General features: G+C 49.0%; 2 protein-coding genes across 9 annotated transcripts in view; one reads left to right on the forward strand and one right to left on the reverse strand.

The window, feature by feature from the left end:
• The window catches only part of TAOK3 (TAO kinase 3), a 71,379-nt gene extending 67,675 nt beyond the window's left edge, over positions 1–3,704 (reverse strand). For all 8 annotated transcript variants that reach the window (XM_081339360.1, XM_081339361.1, XM_081339366.1 and 5 more), the window contains exon 1: positions 2,985–3,704. The gene's annotated coding sequence lies outside the window, so the exon portion shown is untranslated. The remainder of the gene's footprint in view (positions 1–2,984) is intronic.
• Positions 3,705–5,628: 1,924 nt separating this feature from the next.
• Positions 5,629–18,729, forward strand: SUDS3 (SDS3 homolog, SIN3A corepressor complex component). Its single transcript, XM_081339088.1, has 12 exons — positions 5,629–5,864; positions 7,252–7,321; positions 8,446–8,501; positions 9,772–9,843; positions 10,682–10,701; positions 10,974–11,130; positions 12,601–12,696; positions 13,371–13,432; positions 13,693–13,714; positions 13,860–13,965; positions 15,961–16,045; positions 17,679–18,729. The coding sequence occupies exons 1-12, from the start codon at positions 5,645–5,647 to the stop codon at positions 17,775–17,777; spliced, it is 1,065 nt and encodes a 354-aa protein (XP_081195214.1). The 5' UTR covers positions 5,629–5,644; the 3' UTR covers positions 17,778–18,729.
• The last annotated feature ends 3,617 nt before the right edge of the window (positions 18,730–22,346 follow it).

The raw sequence follows: 22,346 nt of genomic DNA on the forward strand, positions 1-22,346 counted from the left end.
TATTTTTCTGCCTTCCAAGCAGTGCTAAATTCAGCCACTTTGCAATTCTCTGCCACGCTATTTTAGTGCATTTTGCCTAGCACCAACGAAAACTCCCTAGCTTGCTGCTGGCCTGCAGGGAGATTTAAGGGGAAAATAATGCAAACTACAATTATCTGAAGGGGGGGGGGGAATCAGGGTCACAAGTCACTTTTTTCAGGGCCGTTTTTTTTTTAAATTACAGCTAAGGCTACAATGCTTGCCTACCTTTGTCTTTTCATTTTGGTGTTATTTTATTTGCACTTGTAAAATTAATTGATAGTAATCATAAGGAAATCCTCTCTTTGAACAGGTACCGTGTAATTACATCGGTGTCACGCAATGAAAGGATTATTCCTTCTTCCCGATGTTCAGGATTTTAGAAGCTAGTGCCTAGGTGGACGGAATTGCTTTTCAAAGGAAGGCACCATCAGGCGTAGCCTCTATAGCTTAATCTCTAGTTCAAGGTAGAATACATGGCGCTGGAGAGTACAGCGTGGTCTTATCTCAAGAGCAACTGTCTCTCTGCTCCCTTATCTTTTTTAGAATTAGAATAACAGAGCTGGAAGGGACCCTGTAGGTCATCTAGTCCAGCCAGATTTCATGCCTAAGACCGAACTAGAACTCACAGTCCGGCCCCTTAACCAAATTGGCTCTATTCTATTTTATTTCTTGCCGAAAGTTTATTATTCATGCTTTGTTGTTGTTAGTTGCGAAGTCGTGTCCAACCCATCGCGACCCCATGGACAACATTCCTCCAGGCCTTCCTGTCCTCTACCATCTTCTGGAGTCCATTTAAGCTCAGGCCTACTGCTTCAGTGACTCCATCCAGCCACCTCATTCTCTGTCGTCCCCTTCTTCTATTGCCCTCAATCTTTCCCAGCATGAGGCTCTTCTCCAGTGAGTCCTTCCTTCTCATTAGGTGGCCAAAGTATTTGAGTTTTAGCTTCAGGATCTGGCCTTCTAAAGAGCAGTCAGGGTTGATCTCCTCTAGGACCGACCGGTTTGATCGCCTTGCAGTCCAAGGGACTCGCAGGAGTCTTCTCCAGCACCAGAGTTCAAAGGCTTCAATTCTTTGGCGCTCAGCCTTTCTTATGGTCCAGCTTTCACTGCCATACATTGCAATTATTCATGCTTAGAATGTAGCAAGCGGGCCCATGGACGCAAATGCCAGCCAATGCACAAGAACTAGAAGTGAAGCTATTTACACGCAACCTGCTTTGCATCTCGGTCTCTCTTTACCGAAAAAGAAAAGGGGGGGTGTAGATGGGAGAAGGCATCACAAGAAAACTCAAAATTTTTCTCTCCTCCTCCTTTCACCTAAGCACTGCTTCTCACTCTCATCCCAAGGAGCCCTCCAGCACCCCAGATTGGCTTTCCTGAACTGGATGCCCTCCAGCTGCCTGGGGACATCCCACCCACCCCCAGAAATCCCTGTGAATTTATTTATTTATTTTTTTGAAATTATTTATGTAAACGTACATGCCAACCGTCTGGGTGACTCCTCACATCACAAAGAGAAGAATATGAAACTGGAGAGTTGCAGCTATCCAAAGAGCTGGAGGCCAAAGCCATCTGCTGCAAAGCTTGCACCCCCAGCCCCGCTTCCCTGCCGCCACACACCCCCCTAATTCTCCTCCTTACGCCTCTCCCCAAACACCCAGCGGGCTGCCTTCTCTGGCATTTCAGGTGGATCAAGTCTGCCAGACTTTGCACTGTTTTCCTTAATGCAACCCTCCTCCCACAGCAGCACCCCAGCCCTCAACTCCAGCCCTTCCGGGGGTCCCCCACCCCCTCTCCAAGCCATGGAGGGCTCTCTGAACCTCCAACTCCTTCTTTTTTCCCCTCCCTCCCAATATAGACCCTCACACACACACCCCTCCCTCTCCCCCTCTCTTGCCCTCCCCAGACCCTCCCCCCCACATGTCTCCCTTCTCCTTCCCCAGCTGCCCCCTCCTCCCCCCAGAGTTTGCTCTATAAGCACCGTGCGGGGGGGGGGGGAAGAGAGAGAGAGGAATGAATGGAGGGAGGGAGACTAGATGACCTCGGGTGTCCCCACCCCCTCTTTCCCTCCCTTCTTCCTCCACCACCACCCACAGGTCTCCCTTCTCCTTCCCCAGCTGCCCCCCCCTTCCTCCTCCTCCTCTTCCCCACTCTTGGAACAGCCCGACTTTGCTCTGCCAGCCCCCCCACTGAGACCGACTAGATGACCTCTGGGGTCCCCACCCCCCCTTTCCCTCCCTTCTTCCCCCCACCCTTCTCCTTCCCCAGCTGCCCCCCCTCTCCCCAGAGTATGCTCTATAAGCACCGTGGGGGGGGGAGAGAGGAATGAATGGAGGGAGGGAGGGAGACTAGATGACCTCGGGTGTTCCCTCCCTTCTTCCCCCCCCCACCACCCACAGGTCTCCCTTCTCCTTCCCCAGCTGCCCCCCCTCTCCCCAGAGTTTGCTCTATAAGCACCGTGGGGGGGGGAGAGGGAGGAATGAATGGAGGGAGGGAGACTAGATGACCTCGGGTGTCCCCACCCCCTCTTTCCCTCCCTTCTTCCCCCCCCACCACCCACAGGTCTCCCATCTCCTTCCCCAGCTGCCCCCCCTCCTCCTCCTCCTCTTGCCCACTCTTGGAACAGCCCGACTTTGCTCTGCCAGCCCCCCCCCCCCTGAGACCGACTAGATGACCTCGGGTGTCGCCCCTTCTCTCTCTCCCCCTGCGCCCCACACGCAGCCTTCAACTTCCTCCCGTAGAGGGGGGGGAGGAGGAAAGGGGGGGCGCCTTCCGCCTTCTTTTTTTTCCTCTCTCTCTCTCTCTTTTTCTCCCTCCTTCCCCTCAGCGGCTGCTTTTTTCCTCCTCCGGCCGCGGCGCCGCTCCTCGCCACGCGACCTCCTCCTCCTTCTCCTCCTCCGGCTGTCGCAGCCCCGCGTTCCGCCCCTCCTCGGGAAAAATAAAATAAAAAAGTGCCTCCTTACCGGTCTCCGGCTGGGAAAAGTTCCCGGCCGGCCCCTGGAAGGCAAGCCCGCGCCGTCCGGACTCCCCGCGCCAGCCCCGCCGCCGTCCCCGCCGGAGACGCAGCTGGCAAATCTCCTCAGGCGCGGCCAATGGCGTTCGACCGCGCGGCGATCCTCTCCCCGGCCTGGCTGGCCTCCGAGGGAGCCTCGTTGGCGGCCTCCGAGCCGGGAAGACAGCAATCGGCGCTCGATTGCCCAGCCTGTAGCCCGCCTCGGCTCCTCCTCCCCCCTCCCTCTCCGTCTCAGGGGAAAAAATAAAATAAAAAATAAGGGCTCAGCGATAGGACCAATCAGGTGGCGGCAGCTGCGCTTCCGCGTGCCGAGAGAAGCCTGGCGCCGGCTCCGCCCACGCGCCGGGCGGGGCCCTGGGAGGTCAATGTCGGGCAGCGGGATGAAGAGGTTGCAAAAGGTGGCGCGCCCTTGCTCCGGAGTGAAAGTTGCTCCGGAGCAAAAGTTGCCCCGGGGGGGGTGGTGGTGGTCAAAGATCCAGGAGATCTTACCTGGTGCAAAGCCTGGCTGGGGGGTAGAAAATGCCAGCTGGGCTGATCCCTAAAAGGGTGCAGCTGCTGCTGCTGCTACTAAAGACCAATTCCTTGTGCGTCCACAATTGCACTTGGCCAGTAAAGAATTCTGTCCCATTTCTCTTATTCTTTCTTATTCTGTTCTGTTGTATTCTGTTTTCTATTAAGTAAGTAAGTAAGTAAGCCTTGGTGGAGCACTGGGCTAATGCCTCTTTAAGTAACACCAGCTGCCTGCAATTAGTGCAGGTTCGAGTCCCACCAGGATCAAGGTTGACTCAGCCTTCCATCCTTCCGAGGTAGCTAAAATGAGGACCCAGATTGTTGGGGGCAATTAAGCTGACTTTGTAATAATGCCGCTTGGGGTGTGTGTGAAAGCCCTAATAAGCAGGCATATACATAGAATGAAGGCTACTGCTAAGCTTGTAAGCCGCCTTGAGTCTTCGGAGAAGGGCGGGATATAAATGGAATTAAAATAAAATAAAATAAATTATTCCATTCTACTGTGTCTTAAAAGTTTAGATAGGAAAGTTGGACAAAAACACTCTTTTTCCACCTGGCTGACCTGAACTGACAGGGATTTTAATTATGTTTTTAATTTTTAAATGTAATTTTTAACTTATTTTAAAGGGGCCATTAATTTAATTTTATTTTAACTTCTGTATTATTGTATGTTATTGTTGTTAGCCGCCCTGAGTCCTTCAGGAGATAGGGTGGCATATAAGTCCCAATAATAAATCAATAAATCAATAAAAACATTCCCCAGGCTCCTGGCTAGGGACCGTGCATCTTTAAAAGCATGCAGGGGAATTCTGGGAGTTTGAGGTCCATCCGTCTTAAAAGATGCTGGCTGGGGAATTCTGGAAGACTTTTTTTAAAATGTGGACGTTTTTAAGAAGAGACTGGACGACCATTTGTCTGAAATGGTCTAGGGCAGGGGGTGGGGGGGAACCTTGGCTCTTTTTAATGACTCGTGGACTTCAAGTCCCAGAATTCCTGAGCCAACACGGCTCAGCTTGGAAACCTCTCCCTTTCCCCCTCAGCGTGGCTGGCTCAGGAATTCTGGGAGTTGAAGTCCACAAGTCATGAAGGAGCCATAGTTCCCCCATGCTGGCTCAGGAATTCTGGGAGTTGAAGTCCACAAGTCATGAAGGAGCCATAGTTCCCCCATGCTGGCTCAGGAATTCTGGGAGTTGAAGTCCACGAGTCGTAAAAGAGCCAAGGTTGCCTACCCCTGGTCTAGGGCAGGGGTGGGTAACCTTGGCTCCTTTTATGACTCATGGACTTCAACTCCCAGAACTCCTCAGCCAGCCAGCCATCATCAAAGAGCCAAGTTCCCGACTCCTGGTAAAGGGTTTCTTGGCTGAGCAGGGGCTGGGACTAGAAGACCTCCAAGGCCCCTTCCAACTCATCATCATCATCATCATCATCATCAAAGTCCACCCATCTTCAAGGCGCCAAGGTTGAGTTACCCAAGGCTAGCTAGACCAAGCATTGAACTGCCCCGGGAGCTGCGGATGGCCCCTGACCTTCGGTCCTTCTGCCGTGACCTAAAGACCTGGCTATTCCAACAAGCGAGCCTGGACTGATCATCGTGTTTTTTTAAAATCCCATTTATATCCCGCCCTTCTCCGAAGACTCAGGGCGGCTTACAATCTAAGAAGCAGAAATCAATGTGCTTAGCAATAAATAAATAAATAAATTAAATTTGGTTTTTTATTTAAACTGTTCTTATTTCTCATATTGTTTAATCCTCTTTTAATTTTTGGATTTACGTCTGTTAACTTTTTATGGTTGTGAGCCGCCCTGAGTCCTCAGGGAGAAGGGCGGCATATAAATTTCATAAACCTAAACCTAAACCTAAGAGGCGAGCGAACCGAGCCCGGAAGAAGGCGGTTCGCGTACAAGTCTACTGAATGAGTCTACGCTCGGCCGCCGGCGGGCGACGCCCCGCCCACGGATCTACGGAAAGAGCGGCGGGCCAAAGCGGGTTGGAGACGCCCCCGCGGTCCCGGAAGCGGCTGGCGCGCCTGCGCGGAGAGCGAGCGCCTTTCTGCGGGCGCCGCGGGACGGAGGGGCGAGGCGCGCCTTGCTTCGCGGGCCATGAGCGCCGCCGCCGCCGCCGCCGCCGCGCTGGTTCCCCCGGCGCTGCTCCCGGGGCCGCCGCCGCTGCCGCCCGCTGTTTCCACGCTGCCCCCGGGGGCCGCAGCCGCCGCCATCGCCGCCGCCGCCGCCGCCGAGAGCTATGGGGAGGAGGATCTGGACAGCCCCGCCGAGGAGGAGGACGGCGAGCGCAGCGGACGCGCGCGGGACTCCGACGAGGGTGAGCGCGGCTGGTCTGGCGCCCGACTCCAAGACCCATCACTCCCTGCCGGCCGCGGGGGCTGGAGGGGGTAGTCCCGTCACTTCCGGCCTGGCTGGCTGGCTGGCTGGCTGCTGGACTAGCCTACCCATTGCTCTGGTTGCCGCGAGAGCAGGGGGCTGACTCCAACACCCATCGTGCTCAGCCGACAATGGAGGCGGCCCGGGGTGAGCCCCAAGGCCCGTAGCTTTCTCCCTCGGAGGTTGAACCCCACTAACCATCCCAGTGGGCAGGTGCTGGGCCCCAACGCCCATCGCTCTCTGCAGGGGATGAGTCGCAACACCCATCACCGCAGCACCCATCGCTGTGCCCTAGCTAAAGTGAGTGCAAGTGCTGGACCACAACACCCATCACTCTTTGCAGGCAGTGGAGATTGTAGGGGCTAGAGCCTAACTTCCTGCCTCTTGTGGCTGGACCACAACACCCATCTCTGCCTTGTGGTCCTCACTGCCCATCGTTCTCTGCCAACATTGGAGACTGCGTGGGATGAACCCCACTAACCATCCCAGTGGGCAGGTGCTGGGCCCCAATGCCCATCGCTCTCTGCAGGGGATGAGTCGCAACACCCATCACTTCCTACCCATCACTGGCCGTGCTGTGTTTGGCACCACAGCACCCATCGCTGTGCCCTAGCTAAAGTGAGTGCAAGTGCTGGACCACAACACCCATCACTCTTTGCAGGCAGTGGAGATTGTAGGGGCTAGAGCCTAACTTCCTGTCTCTTGTGGCTGGACCACAACACCCATCACTGGCTTGTGGTCCTCACTGCCCATCATTCTCTGCCAACATTGGAGACTGCGTGGGATGAACCACAGCACCCACCACTTCCTGTCTGGGTGACTACAATACCCATCACTGGGTGTAATGATTGCAGGTGCCCAAGCACAGCACCCATTGTTCTGCCCCAACTAGAGCGATTGCAAGTGCTGGACCACAACACCCATCACTCTCTGCCAGTAGTGGAGACTGTAGGGCAGGGGTCCTCAACCTTGGCAACTTTAAGACTTGTGGACTTCAACTCCCAGCATTCCTCAGCCAGCTTTGAGGAAGTCCACCAGTCTTAAAAGTTGCCAAGGTTGAGGACCCCTGCTGTCGTGGCTCAACACAACATCCATCACTTCCTGCCTCTGGTGTCTGGACCACAACACCCATTGCTTTCTCCCAAGAATGGAGACTCTGGGTGGTGGGACCACAATGCCCATCTCCGCCACTTTTCAAACTCACCCCTGCTGAGGGCCAAGATCTCTAGAGGGCCTGCTTTGGCCCTGCAGGGTCATCTGGAGGAAATGCTTGAACCAAAAGGATCTTATTTGATGTTTTCTGACATGATGCTGATCCTGTTGCTTAGATACGGAAGATGCCAGTGAGACTGATCTGGCGAAACACGATGAGGAAGATTACGTAGAAATGAAGGAACAGTGAGTATTACCACAGCTTTGCACCATAGAGTATCAACGTTGTTAACTCTCAAGACTCTTTCCCCCCCCCCCCCGCTGGGTATTCAAAATGGACTGTGATTAATATACCTCTGTGTGTGTGTGTGTGTGTGTGTGTGTGTGTGTGTGTGTGTGTGTATAAATATGCTGGTGGGTGGATGGATGGATGGGCAGACAGACGACAAGCAAACTATCAGGCAGAATGCAGTAAAGCAGCTGGGACTTTTTTTTAGCCAATTCCACCTTGCAAAGTGAAATAAAGAATTCCTGCCCATGACATTGACTGAAGAACTGCAGGACAATCAGAGGCAGGGAAGATGGATGAGGACAGCGATACAGAGAGCCTTAAGGATGCTGACAAAGCCCAGCAAGTCATAATTTCTGGCCTTCTCAGGGTTGGACAGAAAAGGGTTTTTATTGCACAAAAGACCAGGGTGTTGCACACTCTTCTGCAAAATGAGATCTTCAAGGACACAATTAGGTGCCAGATGCTCACAACCCCAAGGCTTGCAGAAGAACTAACCAACGCCAACTGCGGTCCCCTCCTAGGCTCTCTTTTCGAGCTGGCTTCTTAATTCTAGAAATATTGGAAATGCTCTTTATTTGTTTAGTGACTGTTCAAAGTCACCAACGCACCGGCAAGGGTATTGGAAGGGAAGGAGACGGGAAGGCAGAGAGGAAGCGCAGGAGAAGGGGCAGAAAGCGCCACGATAATTGCAAATAAATGGTGAGTTATATGAAATCGGTGCTGCAAGAAAAGTCGTAAAGTGGGGCAGAACTCACTTTAACAAATTTCTCAGCAGTCTAAATTGTGAGCTCAGTTGTCGTAAGTTGAGGACCACCGGCACATGTAACGCCTCAGTTGTTTTGGGATTGCACCCAAAGCATCTATCGCTGGATACTACCCTTTCTTTCTTTCGCTGCAGTCATTCTATTTCTTATTTGCTGTTGTTCGTATTTTGTTATCTTCTCCAGTTCTTCCTCACCTTATTCCCCTGTTGATGGTGATGATGGTGATGATGATGACTTATTACATTTGCTTGTCGCCCATCCAGATTGCCAGGTGACTGGGCAGCTTATAACATTAAAACCTGTTCTCTTTACAGGATGTACCAGGATAAATTGGCATCGCTAAAGAGACAGCTGCAGCAACTGCAGGAAGGTAAGGCTTTTGAATTGCCAACTACGATGCCGCTTAGTTTTGTGAGTTTGCCTACACGGGAATATTCAGTTCTCGGATCTGGTCTCTTGCAAGATCTTCAGGGGGAAAAGAAACTACGCTAACAAGAAGGTTTGCTAGTCCTGAAAAGTCGGTTCTCCAACTATTCAACTCATTCCTAGCGATGCCTGCTGACCCCCTTCATTTATCAGCTGGGAGGCTCAAATCCAGGAACCCCCCACCAGCATGTGGACGACTTCTGCCCGACAACTTTGACATGGATTCCCAGTGGAAAGCCAAACGAGCCGCTGAATGCTCAGACGTAGGGGTGACATGATAGCAGGGTTCCAAGATTTGAGGGGCTCCCACAAAAAAAAGAGGGGGTCAGCTCATTCTCCAAAGCAGCTGAAGGCAGGACAAGAAAGAATGGAAGCTAAGAAGGAGCATCAACCTAGAACAGGGGTGTCGAACTGGCGGCCCGTGGGCCGGATGCGTCACGCCCACCCCGGCTCCACAAAGGCAAAAAGCGCCACGATATGTCACGGGACAAGATGGAGCTTGACACCCATCACCTAGAATGAAGGAGAAACTTCCTAGCGGGGAGAACAATTAACCCAGTGGAACGACCTGCCTCCAGAAGCTGTGAATGCTCCAACACTGGACGTTTTTAAAGGGGAGACTGGACAGCCCTTTGTCTGAAATGGGATAGGGTTTCCTGCCTGAGCAGGGGGTTGGACTAGAAGACCTCCAAGGTCCCTTCCAACTCTTGTTATTCTGTTAATTTCAGTACCTGTTATCACCAGCTAACCTGACCGGTGTTAAGGGATAGAGGCGGGGGTGGGGATTTTAACTCAGAACTCTCAGAGAATGCAGACGTTTTTGGTAAACTATCCATATCACTGTCAGGACCCACCCCAATCCACGTCTTAGCAAAACAAAAACTCTTGGAGTCAGTTCTAGTCCAAAAGGAATTTTTACTAGGACATGCTTGGTTGTGGGAATACAAGACAGGACTTGGCATTGTTTTACAAATTGAAACTTTATAAAGAGTTCCCGGTTCAACCCCCCTTCCCTCAACCCCATTTATGAATGTGATATAAATGGATTCTGACAATCACTCCTTTCCTGAATGAACCGATGGTAGTAATTTCAAATCTGGCAATGATTACCAGGTAACTGCTCCTCTAGCAAAAAAAAAATGAGAGAGGGGAGAAGATTTGTTTTTAAACCCGCGCGGTTGCAGTTTCTCATGCTGTGACTTCTTATTCCGTAGGTACCTTACAAGAATATCAGAAGAGGATGAAGAAGCTGGATCAGCAGTACAAAGAGAGGATTCGCAATGCAGGTAACAACAACAACAATAATATAAAAAGTTAGAAGGGACCTTGGGGGTCATCTAGTCCAACCCCCTGCTCAGGCAGGAAACCCTATCCCATTTCAGACAAAGGGCTGTCCGGTCTATTCTTCAAAACCTCCAGTGTTGGAGCATTCCCCGCTTCTGGAGGCAGGTTGTTCCACTGGTGAATTGTTCTCAGTGTCAGGAAACTTCTCCTTAGTTCCAGGTTGCTTCTCTCCTTGAGTAGTTTCCATCCGTTGCTTCTTGTCCCACCTTCAGGCGCTTTGGAGAATAGCTTGACTCCCTCTTCTTTGGGGCAGCCCCTCAGATACTGGAACACTGCTATCATGTCACCACTGGTCCTTCTCTTCATTAAACTAGACTAGGTGAGCAGGTTGGACCGAGGTAACAAATTCATCCTAACATGGAAAGTTAATCTACTCAGGATTCGTACCTTACAGTGTGAGATAACAGGTAGTCCTCGGCTAACGAGCACAGTTGAGCCCAAGCAAAGCCGTTATTCTGCCCCAGTGTATGACCTTTCTTGCCACAATTGCTGCAGTTGTTAAATAAATCATGTCATTAAGCGAAGCTGGCTTCCCCCATTGACTCTACTTGATGGAAGCTGGCTGGAAAGTTACACATTGGTGGGGGTAGGTGTCATATGACTCCCCGAAATAGCGCAGGTGTCATAAATACGTGCCCCTAAATTTTTGATCCCGTGACCAAGGGGATGTTCCAACGGCTGTAAGTCTGAAAAGCTACCTCAGAACAACTCCAGTATTCTGCTAAAATTAAACATGCCTGTATCTTCCCTCTAATAATTGCCCTGTCTTTTTCCTTCCAGAGCTTTTTCTTCAGTTGGAAGTAAGTATATCTTAACAAAAACTATTTTACGTTAGGACGTCAGGATTATTTCTCTTTGCCGCATTGGATTCCAGCGGAAATAGATCTGGAGTCAATTCACCCAAATTTAAACAAAGCTGCCGTGACGCTTTGAGCGTGATTTTGGACCTAACCTATCAGAGCCCCATCCAAGATGGGGGTCAGGCAGCCGATTAAGGAATTAGCAAACTGAAGAGCAAGCTAAGTGTCGCCTTCCTTGAAACTTCTCTCCTTTTCTTTTGGGTGTGGATTAGACAGAGCAGGTGGAACGAAACTACATCAAAGAGAAGAAAGCAGCAGTGAAGGAGTTTGAGGATAAAAAAATCGAGCTGAAGGAGAGCTTGATCGCGGAATTGGAAGAGAAGAAAAAGATGATTGAGAGTGAGAAGCTCACCATGGAACTGACAGGAGGTAAAGCAGGGGCTAAACATTGGCTCAGTGTGTTAGGACGCTGAGCCTGTCGATCAGAAGGTCGGCAGTTTGGCGGGTCGAATCCCGAGTGCCGCGTAGCAGAGCGAGCGCCTGTTACTCGTCCCAGCTTCTGCCAACCATGCAGTTCGAAAGCACGTAAAAATGCAAGTAGAAAAATAGGGACCACTCCGGTGGGAAGGTAACAGCGTTCCGTGCGCCTTTGGCGTCTAGTCATGCCAGCCACATGACTACGGAGACGTCCTCGGACAAGCGCTGGCTTTGAAACGGAGATGAGCACCGGCCCCTAGAGTCGGAAACGACTAGCACGCATGTGCGGGGGAACCTTTACCTTTACCTTTAAACATTTTCCAAGCCGTTGAGACAGATTGCTTTGGATGGCCCTGACTTCAGTGCCCAGATTCAGTAGAATCTTTACAAACGTCAGCCTGGTTTTTGGGAGATTCAGTGAATTAGAATCACAGAATAGCAGAGTTGGAAGGGACCTTGGAGGTCTTCTAGTCCAGCCCCTTGCTCAAGCAGGAGACCCTATCCCATTTCAGACAAAGGGCTGTCCAGTCTCTTCCTAAAAACCTCCAGCGTTGGGAGGATCCCACATTTCTGGAGGCAAGGCGTTCCACTGATTAATTGTTCCGTCAGAAAATTCATCCTTAGTTCTAGGTTGATTTCTCTCCTGGATTAGTTTCCATCCGTTGTTTCTTGTTTTGGCTTCGGGTGCTTGGGAAAAATAGCTTGATTCCCTCTTCTTCGTGGCAGCCCCTCAAATATTGGAACACGGCTATCATGTCCCCATTAGTCCTTCTTTTCATTAGACTGGACACACCCAATGAAATTTCATTTTAATGCATGCTGATTAGTGTACATTTAAAGTGACAAAAGTTATTCTGTCTGTCTGTCTGTCTGTCTGTCTCTATCTATCTATCTACTACCTATCCTTCTATCTATCTATCTATCTATCTTCTACCTATCCTTCTATCTATCTATCATCTGTCCATCATCCATCCATCCCCCCCTCCATCTATATCTATCTATCTATCTATCTATCTATCTATCTATCTATCTATCATCTATCTATCTATCTATCTATCTATCTATCTATCTATCTATCTATCTATCTATCATCTATATCATCTCTGTCCATCATCCATCCATCCCCCCCTCCATCCATATCTATCTATCTATCTATCTATCTATCTATCTATCTATCTATCTATCTATCTCTATCTCAATCATCCATTAGCTACCCTATATTTCTCTCTTTGCTATCATCTATCTATCATTTGTGTCTATCCCTTTGTGTTCTACAGATATGAAAAATATCTCTGGGGGTGGGAGTGGGGAGTAAACAAATAGTTTGTATTATGCCTCAGTGCTAAGGTGGGGGTTTTTTCTGTACCTTTAAAGAAATTTTTGTGGCCCTTACAATCCAACTGCTTTGTTAATTCTCTTCAGATTCCATGGAAGTGAAGCCGATCATGACAAGGAAATTGCGGAGGAGGCCGAACGATCCCGTCCCCATTCCTGACAAAAGGAGAAAACCAGCTCCAGATATCCTTTGTGCAACGGGACCTTGCCCGAAAGCCAAAGCTGGCCAGTAGCGGTAGTCCTCGCTTTACGACCGTTCATTGGGCGACCGTTCGGAGTCATAATGGCATTGCAAACGGTGACTTGTGTCCATTCGCTTCGCCGAAACTTTGTTTATAGCCATGGAAATTGTGGTCGTAAGTCAAGGACGAGCTGGGTTCTTCAGCCTTGGAGTGGCTTCTCCCCATCCTGAATGGCGGCCCCCAAGAAGCCTTCTGGAGACGTGGCCGAACATTTGGGCCAGGGAGAGAGTCCAAGGCGTGTTTGGAAGCGCTTGAGGTCCCGTTTTGCATTATTGTTAAATCACATTTTTTTCTCTCGTGGTCTTGGCTGAAAAAAAACCTCCCCGTCTTAAAGTTGACTATTTTGCTTCCAGATTTCAGCAGCGCAGTTTGGTTTGTAGGGCAATATTAACCATCATGTTCCCACTTCCTTCCCCTCCCTGAAAAAAAATCAGCATGTTCATTAACATTCAATCAACAATGGCTAAAAAAACCAAAATTACAGCACACACCCTCTCAGTACGGCATGGAAAAAAATGAAATGGCACCATTGGGCTGTTTTGGCAAGGCCAAAGCAGTTAACGTGACTGTCCTGGATTTATTATCATTATGGAGAATGCCCTTAATGTGTATCACCTCAGCTCAATTATCTCCTAACAGATGAACAGATAATGGAAGATTTGAGGACCCTGAATAAGGTACGTGCGGCTAGGAGAAGAAACGCGGGTGGGGGGGGGAACCCTTTGTTTTCCGTCTAACCACCCCGGCGTAGTCTCCCAACAGAATTGTTGAGGACTAGACGCTTGTGACAAATGTCGAAAAGCTGTTAATAGCCCCTCATTTCCATATAACGGAAACCTGAACAGCTAAAAAAAACCCCGAATTTCTCTTGCTGAATCCCTCCCATTTTCTGGGTCGTAACTGTTCCTTTAACCGTTTCCCTCTTCTTTTTTTATAGCTTAAGTCACCTAAAAGACCAGGTGAGTAGTACCACCGCAGGCATTGGGTTTTAACTTAATTTTTAACTAGTTAATTAAAGCGAAATCTACCCTTTCCTTCTTTTGCTTGAGCTCGTGGCCGTGTCTTTAAACCGCCGCCGATCGCCAAGTCCTCTTTCTTTTCCAGCGTCTCCTTCCTCGCCCGAGCACCTGCCGACGACGCCGGCGGAGTCCCCAGCCCAACGGTTTGAGGCACGGATAGAAGACGGGAAGCTATACTACGATAAACGATGGTAAGGGGCCCGGCTAGGACGAGGGGCTTTTTCAAGAGCATGTTTAATAAGCTTGCAAAACGAAAGGGCAGCAAAAGTCAGGCTTCTTTGTAAACCTGGTGGAAAGTCAGCTGGGACAGAAGCTAAGTACGGCGAGTATTAATGGCTGTTCAAACTCAGAGGGAACCGTCCCAGCAGGGGGGATTCTGGGAATCGTAGTCCCAAAGCTGACTTTGTAATAATGCCCTGAGTCCTTCGGGAGAAGGGCGGTATACAAATTTAATAAAATAAATAAAATAAAATAAATGCCGCTTGAGATGGGGCCGAAAGCCCTAATAAGCAGGCATATACATAGAATGAAGGCTATTGCTAAGCACATTGATTTGTGCTTTAAATTGTAAGCCGCCCTGAGTCTTCGGAGAAGGGTGGGATATAAATGGGATTAAAATAAAAATAAAATAAAGTCTCCCCACCCCTAGCGGAGCCCAATGCAGGGGACAATTGGAAATCAAGGAAATCAAGGCTGCAGTGATTGTTTTATACCACAAGGTGGCAGGAGAGGATCAGAAGGGACTCTCTCTCTCTAAGAGAATGGCTGGTTTTTATTTTATTTTATTTTGTCCCCATTCCTGCCATACCTTTAAACAGATCCCGTCTACCGTCCTCGCTTAATGACCGATCGCTTAAGGACTGTTCAGAGTTAATGATGGACATTCCCCCCCCCAACCAGTTTAAAGTTTTTAACTGAAAACATGTGACCTGGTGTTGGTAAGGCTTGATGAAAGCAATTGCATTATTAACAGTTTTTAATGATTGCGTCAGGCTGAAAAACGGCTTGCTTCTCCTCCTCTTCCTCCTCCTCCTCCTCCTCCTCCTTCTTCCTCCTCCTCCTCCATCTCCATAAATCTCACTCCTCTCTAGCACTGACGATGTTACCTACGGTAGTTTGGGTAACGAAACAGCTGTAAGGAAACAAGCTCAGAGAGGGATCCCTCTTTTTCAAAAAACCTCTCTTCCTTCTAGCATCGATGACGTTACCTAGCTGGGTTACAAAACGTCTGCCAGAAAACAACCCAGATCAGAGAGCGCTGAGGTTTCTGCCCTGTCATTAACTATCTGTCTATTGTCCTTCCTTCACTCCCTTCCTCTTCCTTCTCTTCTCCGCAGACCCCATTCAATTCTAGCCCTGCAATTCCCTGGCTTAGGGGTTTTCTGCGTGTAAGAGAGTATTTTTTTTATATGAGGCTAAATGTTTTGTTTAATTTCAGAATGTTTCTGGTTATTTTTGTTCTCCTTTCACAGATTTTTCTTCGCTCAGCATAGCTATCCCCCTGTACTGTTAGAAATGTGTATCGTATTTTATTTTATTTTTCAAATTACAATAGTTTGTCGGAAAGCCGATACTTTTAAAATAGCTTCCGTGTGTAGGAGGACAATTTTGACATGCAAATTAGAATTCCCCAGCTATCATATCTTTTTTAAAAAAAAATGAATCCGCTGGCTGCTGGAAAAATATATTTCTTCCTCTCTTACCTTGATAGGCAACATGTAAAAGGATCATTATCTCGAAAGAACAAATGATTATGGCTAGGAATGGAATATCTAAAGCTCCTTAATGGTATTTAAGATTTACAAAAATAGCGGGTTTTTCAGGCTCAGAACTCAGAATCTGGGCAAAGAGCTGAATAAGGCCGTCGTAATGAGCACATGCCGATTGCCAAGCCCTCAAATTTTCTTCACGGGACCCAGGTGGGTGCTGCGACGGTTGTAAATATGAGGAACGCGTTTTCAGTGGTGTAACTCTGAACAGTCACTAAGCAAATGACCGTTAAGTCGAGGACTACCTGTGTGCGGAAGGGAGGAATCCACACTCCACAGAAATCAAAGTTGCTTGATTTGACACACACCTACATCCAACCCGTGCCTAATATTTTAGATTATAGCAGAAAGCAAAAAAAAACGCGAAATAGGATACGCATGTGCCCTACGATGGACCGATCAATATTTTCTTTCCAGGTATCACAAGAGCCAAGCTATTTATCTGGAATCGAAAGACAACACCAAAATCAGCTGTGTGATCAGCTCGGTGGGAGCCAACGAGGTAAGAAAATGTCTCCCTTTTGTTGGGGTGTGTGTGGGGGGGTATTCTGGAGTTGCAACTCGAGAGCAGCCTTCCCCATAACTTTGGCGTGCTTTGATAAGCCGTATTGTTTGCAGGCTTCGTTCTTGCTTAGTTGCATGGCAACCGTCCGCTGGAGGGCTTCGGGAAAGGATCCTTCAGAGGGAGGAAGGGAATCTCCCTTGATGAGAATCTCTCATCAAGCAATTATTTCTTTGGATACCATGTCTGATCTTACCACGGCTCTTCTTTTGAAACTTAATCAGAACTCTTGTCTAGCTGTTCTGGGGGTGGGTCAGACACAGAAATCTTCACTGCTCCACTGCTTTTAGCTGGTTGCTTTTAAATCCATGCGGTTCCCCGCGATGACGTCATCTCTTTTCTTGCTCTTAGATGTGTTGCTAAAATGGAGAAATAAGCCGTTGGTTGATTTCTAGCTGGGTTATGAAAGCTTCTTCAGTCGAAGGCTATAATCTTTCCTGCTCCTGTAGGAGGAGAGCAGCAGAGATGGAGGGCAGAGTTAAGCGGGTCACGAGCTTAGAGTCCTTGCGTTGCCACAAACGTTCGAAGTCCGGCCCCTCTTGAATTCTGCTGACTCTTGAATTTAGCTCCTGTTTAATAATGGAACTTTAGCTGACTAGATTCTTGCGTACAGTCTCAAGCGATACACCTTCTCGACTGCAACTTAATACGTGATCGCAATCTTCCTGTGCTTGTGGGGCTGTCACAGAAGAGGGGATTGATTTGTTCTCCAAACCACCTGAAGGCAGGCCAGGAAGTAACAGGTAGATCATTAAAGAGAGATTCAACCTGGAGCTAAGGAGACATTTCCAGATATTGAGAACTATTAACCATTGGAACGGCTTTGCCTCCAGAAGGTGTGGCTGCTTCATCACCAGAGGTTTTCAAGAAGAGACCGGACAGCCATTTGTCCAGAATGATATAGGGTCTCCTACTTATAATAATAATAATAAAGTTGGAAGGGACCTTGGAGGTCATCTAGTCCAACCCCCTGCTGAGGCAGGAAACCCTATACCATTTCGGACAAATGGCTGTCCAGTCTCTTCTTAAAAACTTCCAGTGTTGGAGCATTCACAGTTTCTGGAGGCAGGTTGTTCCACTGGTTAATTGTTCTATCAGGAAATTTCTCCTTAGTTCCAGGTTGCTTCTCTCCTTGATGAGTTTCCATCCGTTACTTCTTGTCCTGCCTGCGGGCGCTTTGGAGAACAGCTTGACTCCCTCTTGTTTGGGGCAGCCCCTGAGATACTGGAAGGCTGCTATCATGTCCCTCCTCGTCCTCTTCATTAAACGAGACATACCCAATTCCAGCAGCCGTTCCTTGTATGTTTTCCCCTCCAGTCCACTTGATCAGGGGGTTGGACTAGAAGACCTCGCAAGGCCTCTTCCAACCCTATTATTATATATAATAGTATAACCAAGGAGGGGTGGAATTGCAGGCAGGATCCAAGCGGACGTCCGGTTGGCATACATCATCCTGAGCCAGTCCAGTTCTGAAACAGCTCCGTATGGGGACAGCTCTGCACACCATCACCATTTCTCTTTTCTCTCTCTCTCTCTCTCTCTCTCTTCCCCCCCCCCCCCAAATCCTTGACAGATCTGGGTGAGGAAAACCAGCGACAGCACAAAAATGAGAATCTACCTTGGACAGCTTCAGAGGGGCGCTTTCGTGATCCGCCGCCGATCTGCAGCTTGACTGCCTTTTCCCCCCCAGAGGACTCTCGTATTAAGGACAATCGGCCACCTGCGAGATGTGTGCCTGGGCGCTCTAGGTGCGATTGCCTCCTCCCCCCCCAAAAAATTATTTCTTCCCTTCCTTCTTTGGAAGTGTGTCTCCACCAGCCGCATTCTTCCGGTGTTTCTCTCGTTGAACGTCCCGCAGCCCGGATTGACGATTTTGCTTTCGCCGTCTCCGTTCAGAAGGACACCCGCGTTTTTCCCGTCTGTCCATTCTTTCATTCCGCTGTCAAGCAGTCCGGTCGAGGGAGGCCCAAGGCGGGCCGCCTGGAGGAAGCTCAAAGCGGAGCGACGCCAAACGTCACCGGGTTGAAATTGACAGCGTTGAAACGAGTAAAAAAAAAAAAAAGGACGGCCTTGACATGCCGGGAAGCGGCTGGGAACTAATCAGAACCGATCTCGGCGTCCTGAATTTGGAGTTATTTATACGAACAGGAGTTAACGCAATTTTTCCCCCCACGATTAAGCCAAAGCTACGTTCAGAGCTTGGCGTGGTTTTTCTGTTCTTGGTTTTGCAGGCAAAGAGGGACAAATGCAGAGGGGCTCTTCTTTCTGTTCCCCCCCCCCCCGGTCCCCCTTCCTCAAGAGTTTCCTGCTCGAAGCAGCACCAGGAAGGACCTTCGGCTGAGGGATGTGGCCGAATGTGTCCGCAAAGGGAACCCCTTTGCCGGGGTACCTTCCCTTTCTTCAGACTGGCCTTCTCCAAAAACGAAGAAAAACTTTGATCACCTCGTTTGAGGGGGCCTTGACTTTGTGCATGCCACTTTATTCCCTTTCCTCTCCCCCCTCACAATGTAAATAACTTAAGAGAGTAGAGCTTGGATCCAGACTGAAAGCAGAGGCCGAACTTTCCCAGTATTGTACTGTTTTTATGACATGTTGCTCCCCAAATATTTTTTAATCTCTCTGGTCTTATGTGTGGTGTTGGCTTTATTTCTCCCGGCTTCACAATTCTGCGCAGGCTGTGCGGGCATCTCTTAACTTGGTCCACCCTCGGCCTTCTCTGGCCAGTGGAGGTCTCTTGCCTGTTCCAGATTGCTCTGCAGGTTATTACGGGCGGAACGAATCGAGAAATTGGTTTGAAAACAAACCGTACCTACCATCGCTAAACCAAGATGAGGCATCACACAGCCATATACTTCAAGATGGAATGTTCCAGACATGCAGTAAAGAAGGGTAGTAGTTATACCAGCCTGTGTCCTCACGCTCAGCTGCAACATCTGGGTTTTCACGGACATCCCACCGATTGGCCCCGAATCCCCCAACTGATTGTCACGCCTAGGAACTTGGGACTAGAATTCACAGCCAAAGTCACCCAGTTAGCTTTCGTGCCTCAGACAGGATTAGAACTCGCCGTCTCCTAGTGGTTGGCCCAGAGTCACCTGTTAGCCCCAAAGCCCTGTAGGTCCCAAAGACGCTTTTTCACTTCTCACTTCAGAAACGAAGAAACTTCTGGGATGAGAAATGAAATGCTTCTCAAGGAAAAAAAACAACAAGAAAGTCCCGTTGCCTTCTACTGCCTTCAAAAACTGACATCCCAGAAAGACATTTTTGTTAGCAAACCTTGAATAATTGATCCAATCTCACCAAATAAATAAAACAAATTTCCTGAAAGTTGACGGGGGTGTGTGGGGCGGCAGTCCATCCCCAGTTGTAGCAAACGGGATGGCCGAAAGAAAGAATTAAAAATAGCTGTGGAGTTGTCAATGCCTGCCGTGTTTCGTCCCCCCCCAACTTTCCAGACGTTTGCTGGGCTGTCCTATCATTAGGGTAAATGCTAGCTTGTTTAAAGGCTGCTCGGTGGCAGGGGATATGTAAGATTCCCGCTTGTTTTTCACTTAACAGGGGCACACCAGGAGCCAAATTGGATTAAAAGGAAGAAATGGGTCAAACTGAGGGAAAAAATGAAATTTGATTTCATGTAACTGGATGGAATTCAATTAGCTTTCCACAAGGCTACAGCTGCTGAAGGGAAGTTGCTTGATGTGAAAGGCAGAACTTTGATCCAGGCAGCCTGGAAGCAAAATCAGCTTTTGCTTTGGCTTGTTTGCGTTGAAGTCCCCCCTCTTTGGAAGACGTTTCTAAAGCCAATTCTCCTTTATTAAATTTAAGGAGAGTTGCCACCTACATTACAGGTAGTCCTCAACGCCCACAATGGCTAAGCAATTGCTTAAGCGAATTAGGCCTGGGGGTTGGTTTTTTTTTTGAAAGGGACGCGGTGGCTCAGTGGGTTAGGACGCTGAGCTTGTCGATCGGAAGGTCGGCAGTTTGGCGGGTCGAATCCCGAGTGCCGCGTAGCAGAGTGAGCGCCTGTTACTCGTCCCAGCTTCTGCCAACCTAGCAGTTCGAAAGCACATAAAAATGGAACTAGAGAAATAGGGACCACTCCGGTGGGAAGGTAACAGCGGTCTGTGAGCCTTTGGTGTCCAGTCATGCCGGCCACATGACCACGGAGACGTCCTCGGACAAGCGCTGGCTCTTCGGCTTTGAAACGGAGATGAGCACCGGCCCCTAGAGTCGGAAATGACTAGCACGCATGTGCGGGGGAACCTTTACCTTTACCTTTTTTTTTTTACCTTTCCCCCTCTCCCCATGGTTGTTAAGAGAATCACACGGTCGTTCAACGAATCCAGCTTCCACCTTGACTTTTGCTTTTCGGAAGCCAGCTGGTGAGGTTGCAGCTGGGGATCACGTGATCTGCCACTGTTGTCGTGAACATAGGTCAGTTGTCAAGCTTGTCAGTTTCGCCGTGCGACTGTGGGGATGCTACAATGGTCATAAGTGCGAGGACCAGTCATACATCACATTTTTCAGCGCCACTGTAAGTCAATTCCCAAGGAAAACTTCAGAGAGGATTTTTTTTTCTCCCTATGGGAAGTTCAGGAAGTACCATGACAGGATTTATCTGGTGCTCTCCGTGGTCCTGATTCTCTTACCCCAGGGGGTTATTTTGTGATTGCATGCTGCAGTTTGGATTCCATTCATCCAAGGGTACTTTGAGACGCCAGCCAGCATTTCTCTGTGGCTCTTTAAAGCAGCCATGTCTTTATCCAGGATTATCTGATTGCTAGGGTGGGCAGCTTCCCAAGTCCAAAAAAAAAGAGAAAAAGAAAAAAAGATGCAGCTGCTTTAAAGAACTGCAGACGGGTGCACCAAAGCCCTTTTGGGGAACTGAATCTGAAGCACCACACAGCCCTTGTCTTTTGCACAATCTGCTAATCATGGCAAGTTGATTTCACCTCAACTAATTTCCTTGGAATCACGGGGTGCACTAAGCTAACAATGCTGGCTGGGTTGGCATAATGCTGGTTGAAGCACATTTTAACCCTGGTGGCGTGTGTGACTTTGGTTGACAGTGGAGCTTTGAAACTTTTTGTGGTTAAACTCAAATGGTCAACCCTGACATTTCCCGGGCCTAGTTCAGATAGCAGACAAATTTTGCCAACCCAGGCAACATTCTGGGGTGCAACTTTGAGATCTATCTCTATTCCTGCAGGCAGCCTTCTTAACTTCGGGAAGATCTCATTATTTTCTTTCCTACTAAACTGGCTTTGATTCAAGTTGCAGTTTAAAGAAACCAGTGGGCTGATATCTCAGACAGAGATAGGAATCTCCCTATCAAGCTGAGTTTAATAAAATATAGATATACTGAAAGAGCTGATTCCCTTATCACTACTTTACACCCAGCTGTGCTCTGTTGAGGAGCTTTCTGTGGAATAAAAGCAGAAAGCAACTTCTCTTCCTCCCCCCCCAACCCCCTCCCCACCCTCCAATGGTCTCTGTTAATCTGAATGAGAAAAGACAAATGTGGCCATGGAGCCATCAAAAGCCAGACTTACAGCTTGCTTGCTTGCTTTCTGTCCCGAAAGGTTTGGAAATTGTGAGAACATGTAACCAGGGGAACAGCTTGCCTCTCGAAGTTGTGGGTGCTCCAACCCTGGAGGTTTTGAAGAAGAGATTGTACAGCCATTTGCCTGAAATGGTAGACGGTCTCCTACTTGAGCAGGGGCTGGACTAGACGACCTCCAAGCTCCCTTCCAGCCCAGCGATTCTATGCTTCCTCCTTCCTGCTTCTATCCCACTCTTAAGTTCAGAAACTTCCTTCGGCACTTCTCAAATTGGATTTCTGCATCTCAGCCTTGATGATGCGCTGTACGGCCTTTCAGGAATCAAATCTGGAGCGTGTCCAAGCAGGAGAACCCATTGCTTCTTTTCACGGGCAACCTTTTGTCGTGCTGTCCCCCGTGTTTCGAACTTCTGGAAGGACCATCTGCCTGACTGATTAATGGCCTTCCTCTGCCAATGCAACAGAGACAAATTTCATCTGTTCTTCTACAAAGAGAAACAAAGGGGGGAAAAAAATAAGGGGGCTAATTTTTAGCCGTTATTCCAAAGCCCAGCCCACATTTTTGTCCCCCCAGCATCAATGTAGTGATTATTTCAAAAACCAATTAATCTTCATTCAGCCAGCTTGGAGGGGCCTGTATTTAGATAATTAACAGCCTGTGGTTTGTGAAAGAAAAGGGCG

This window comes from Vipera berus (genome assembly GCF_964194415.1).
Source record: "Vipera berus genome assembly, chromosome: 14".
Classification (NCBI taxonomy): Eukaryota; Metazoa; Chordata; class Lepidosauria; order Squamata; family Viperidae; genus Vipera; species Vipera berus.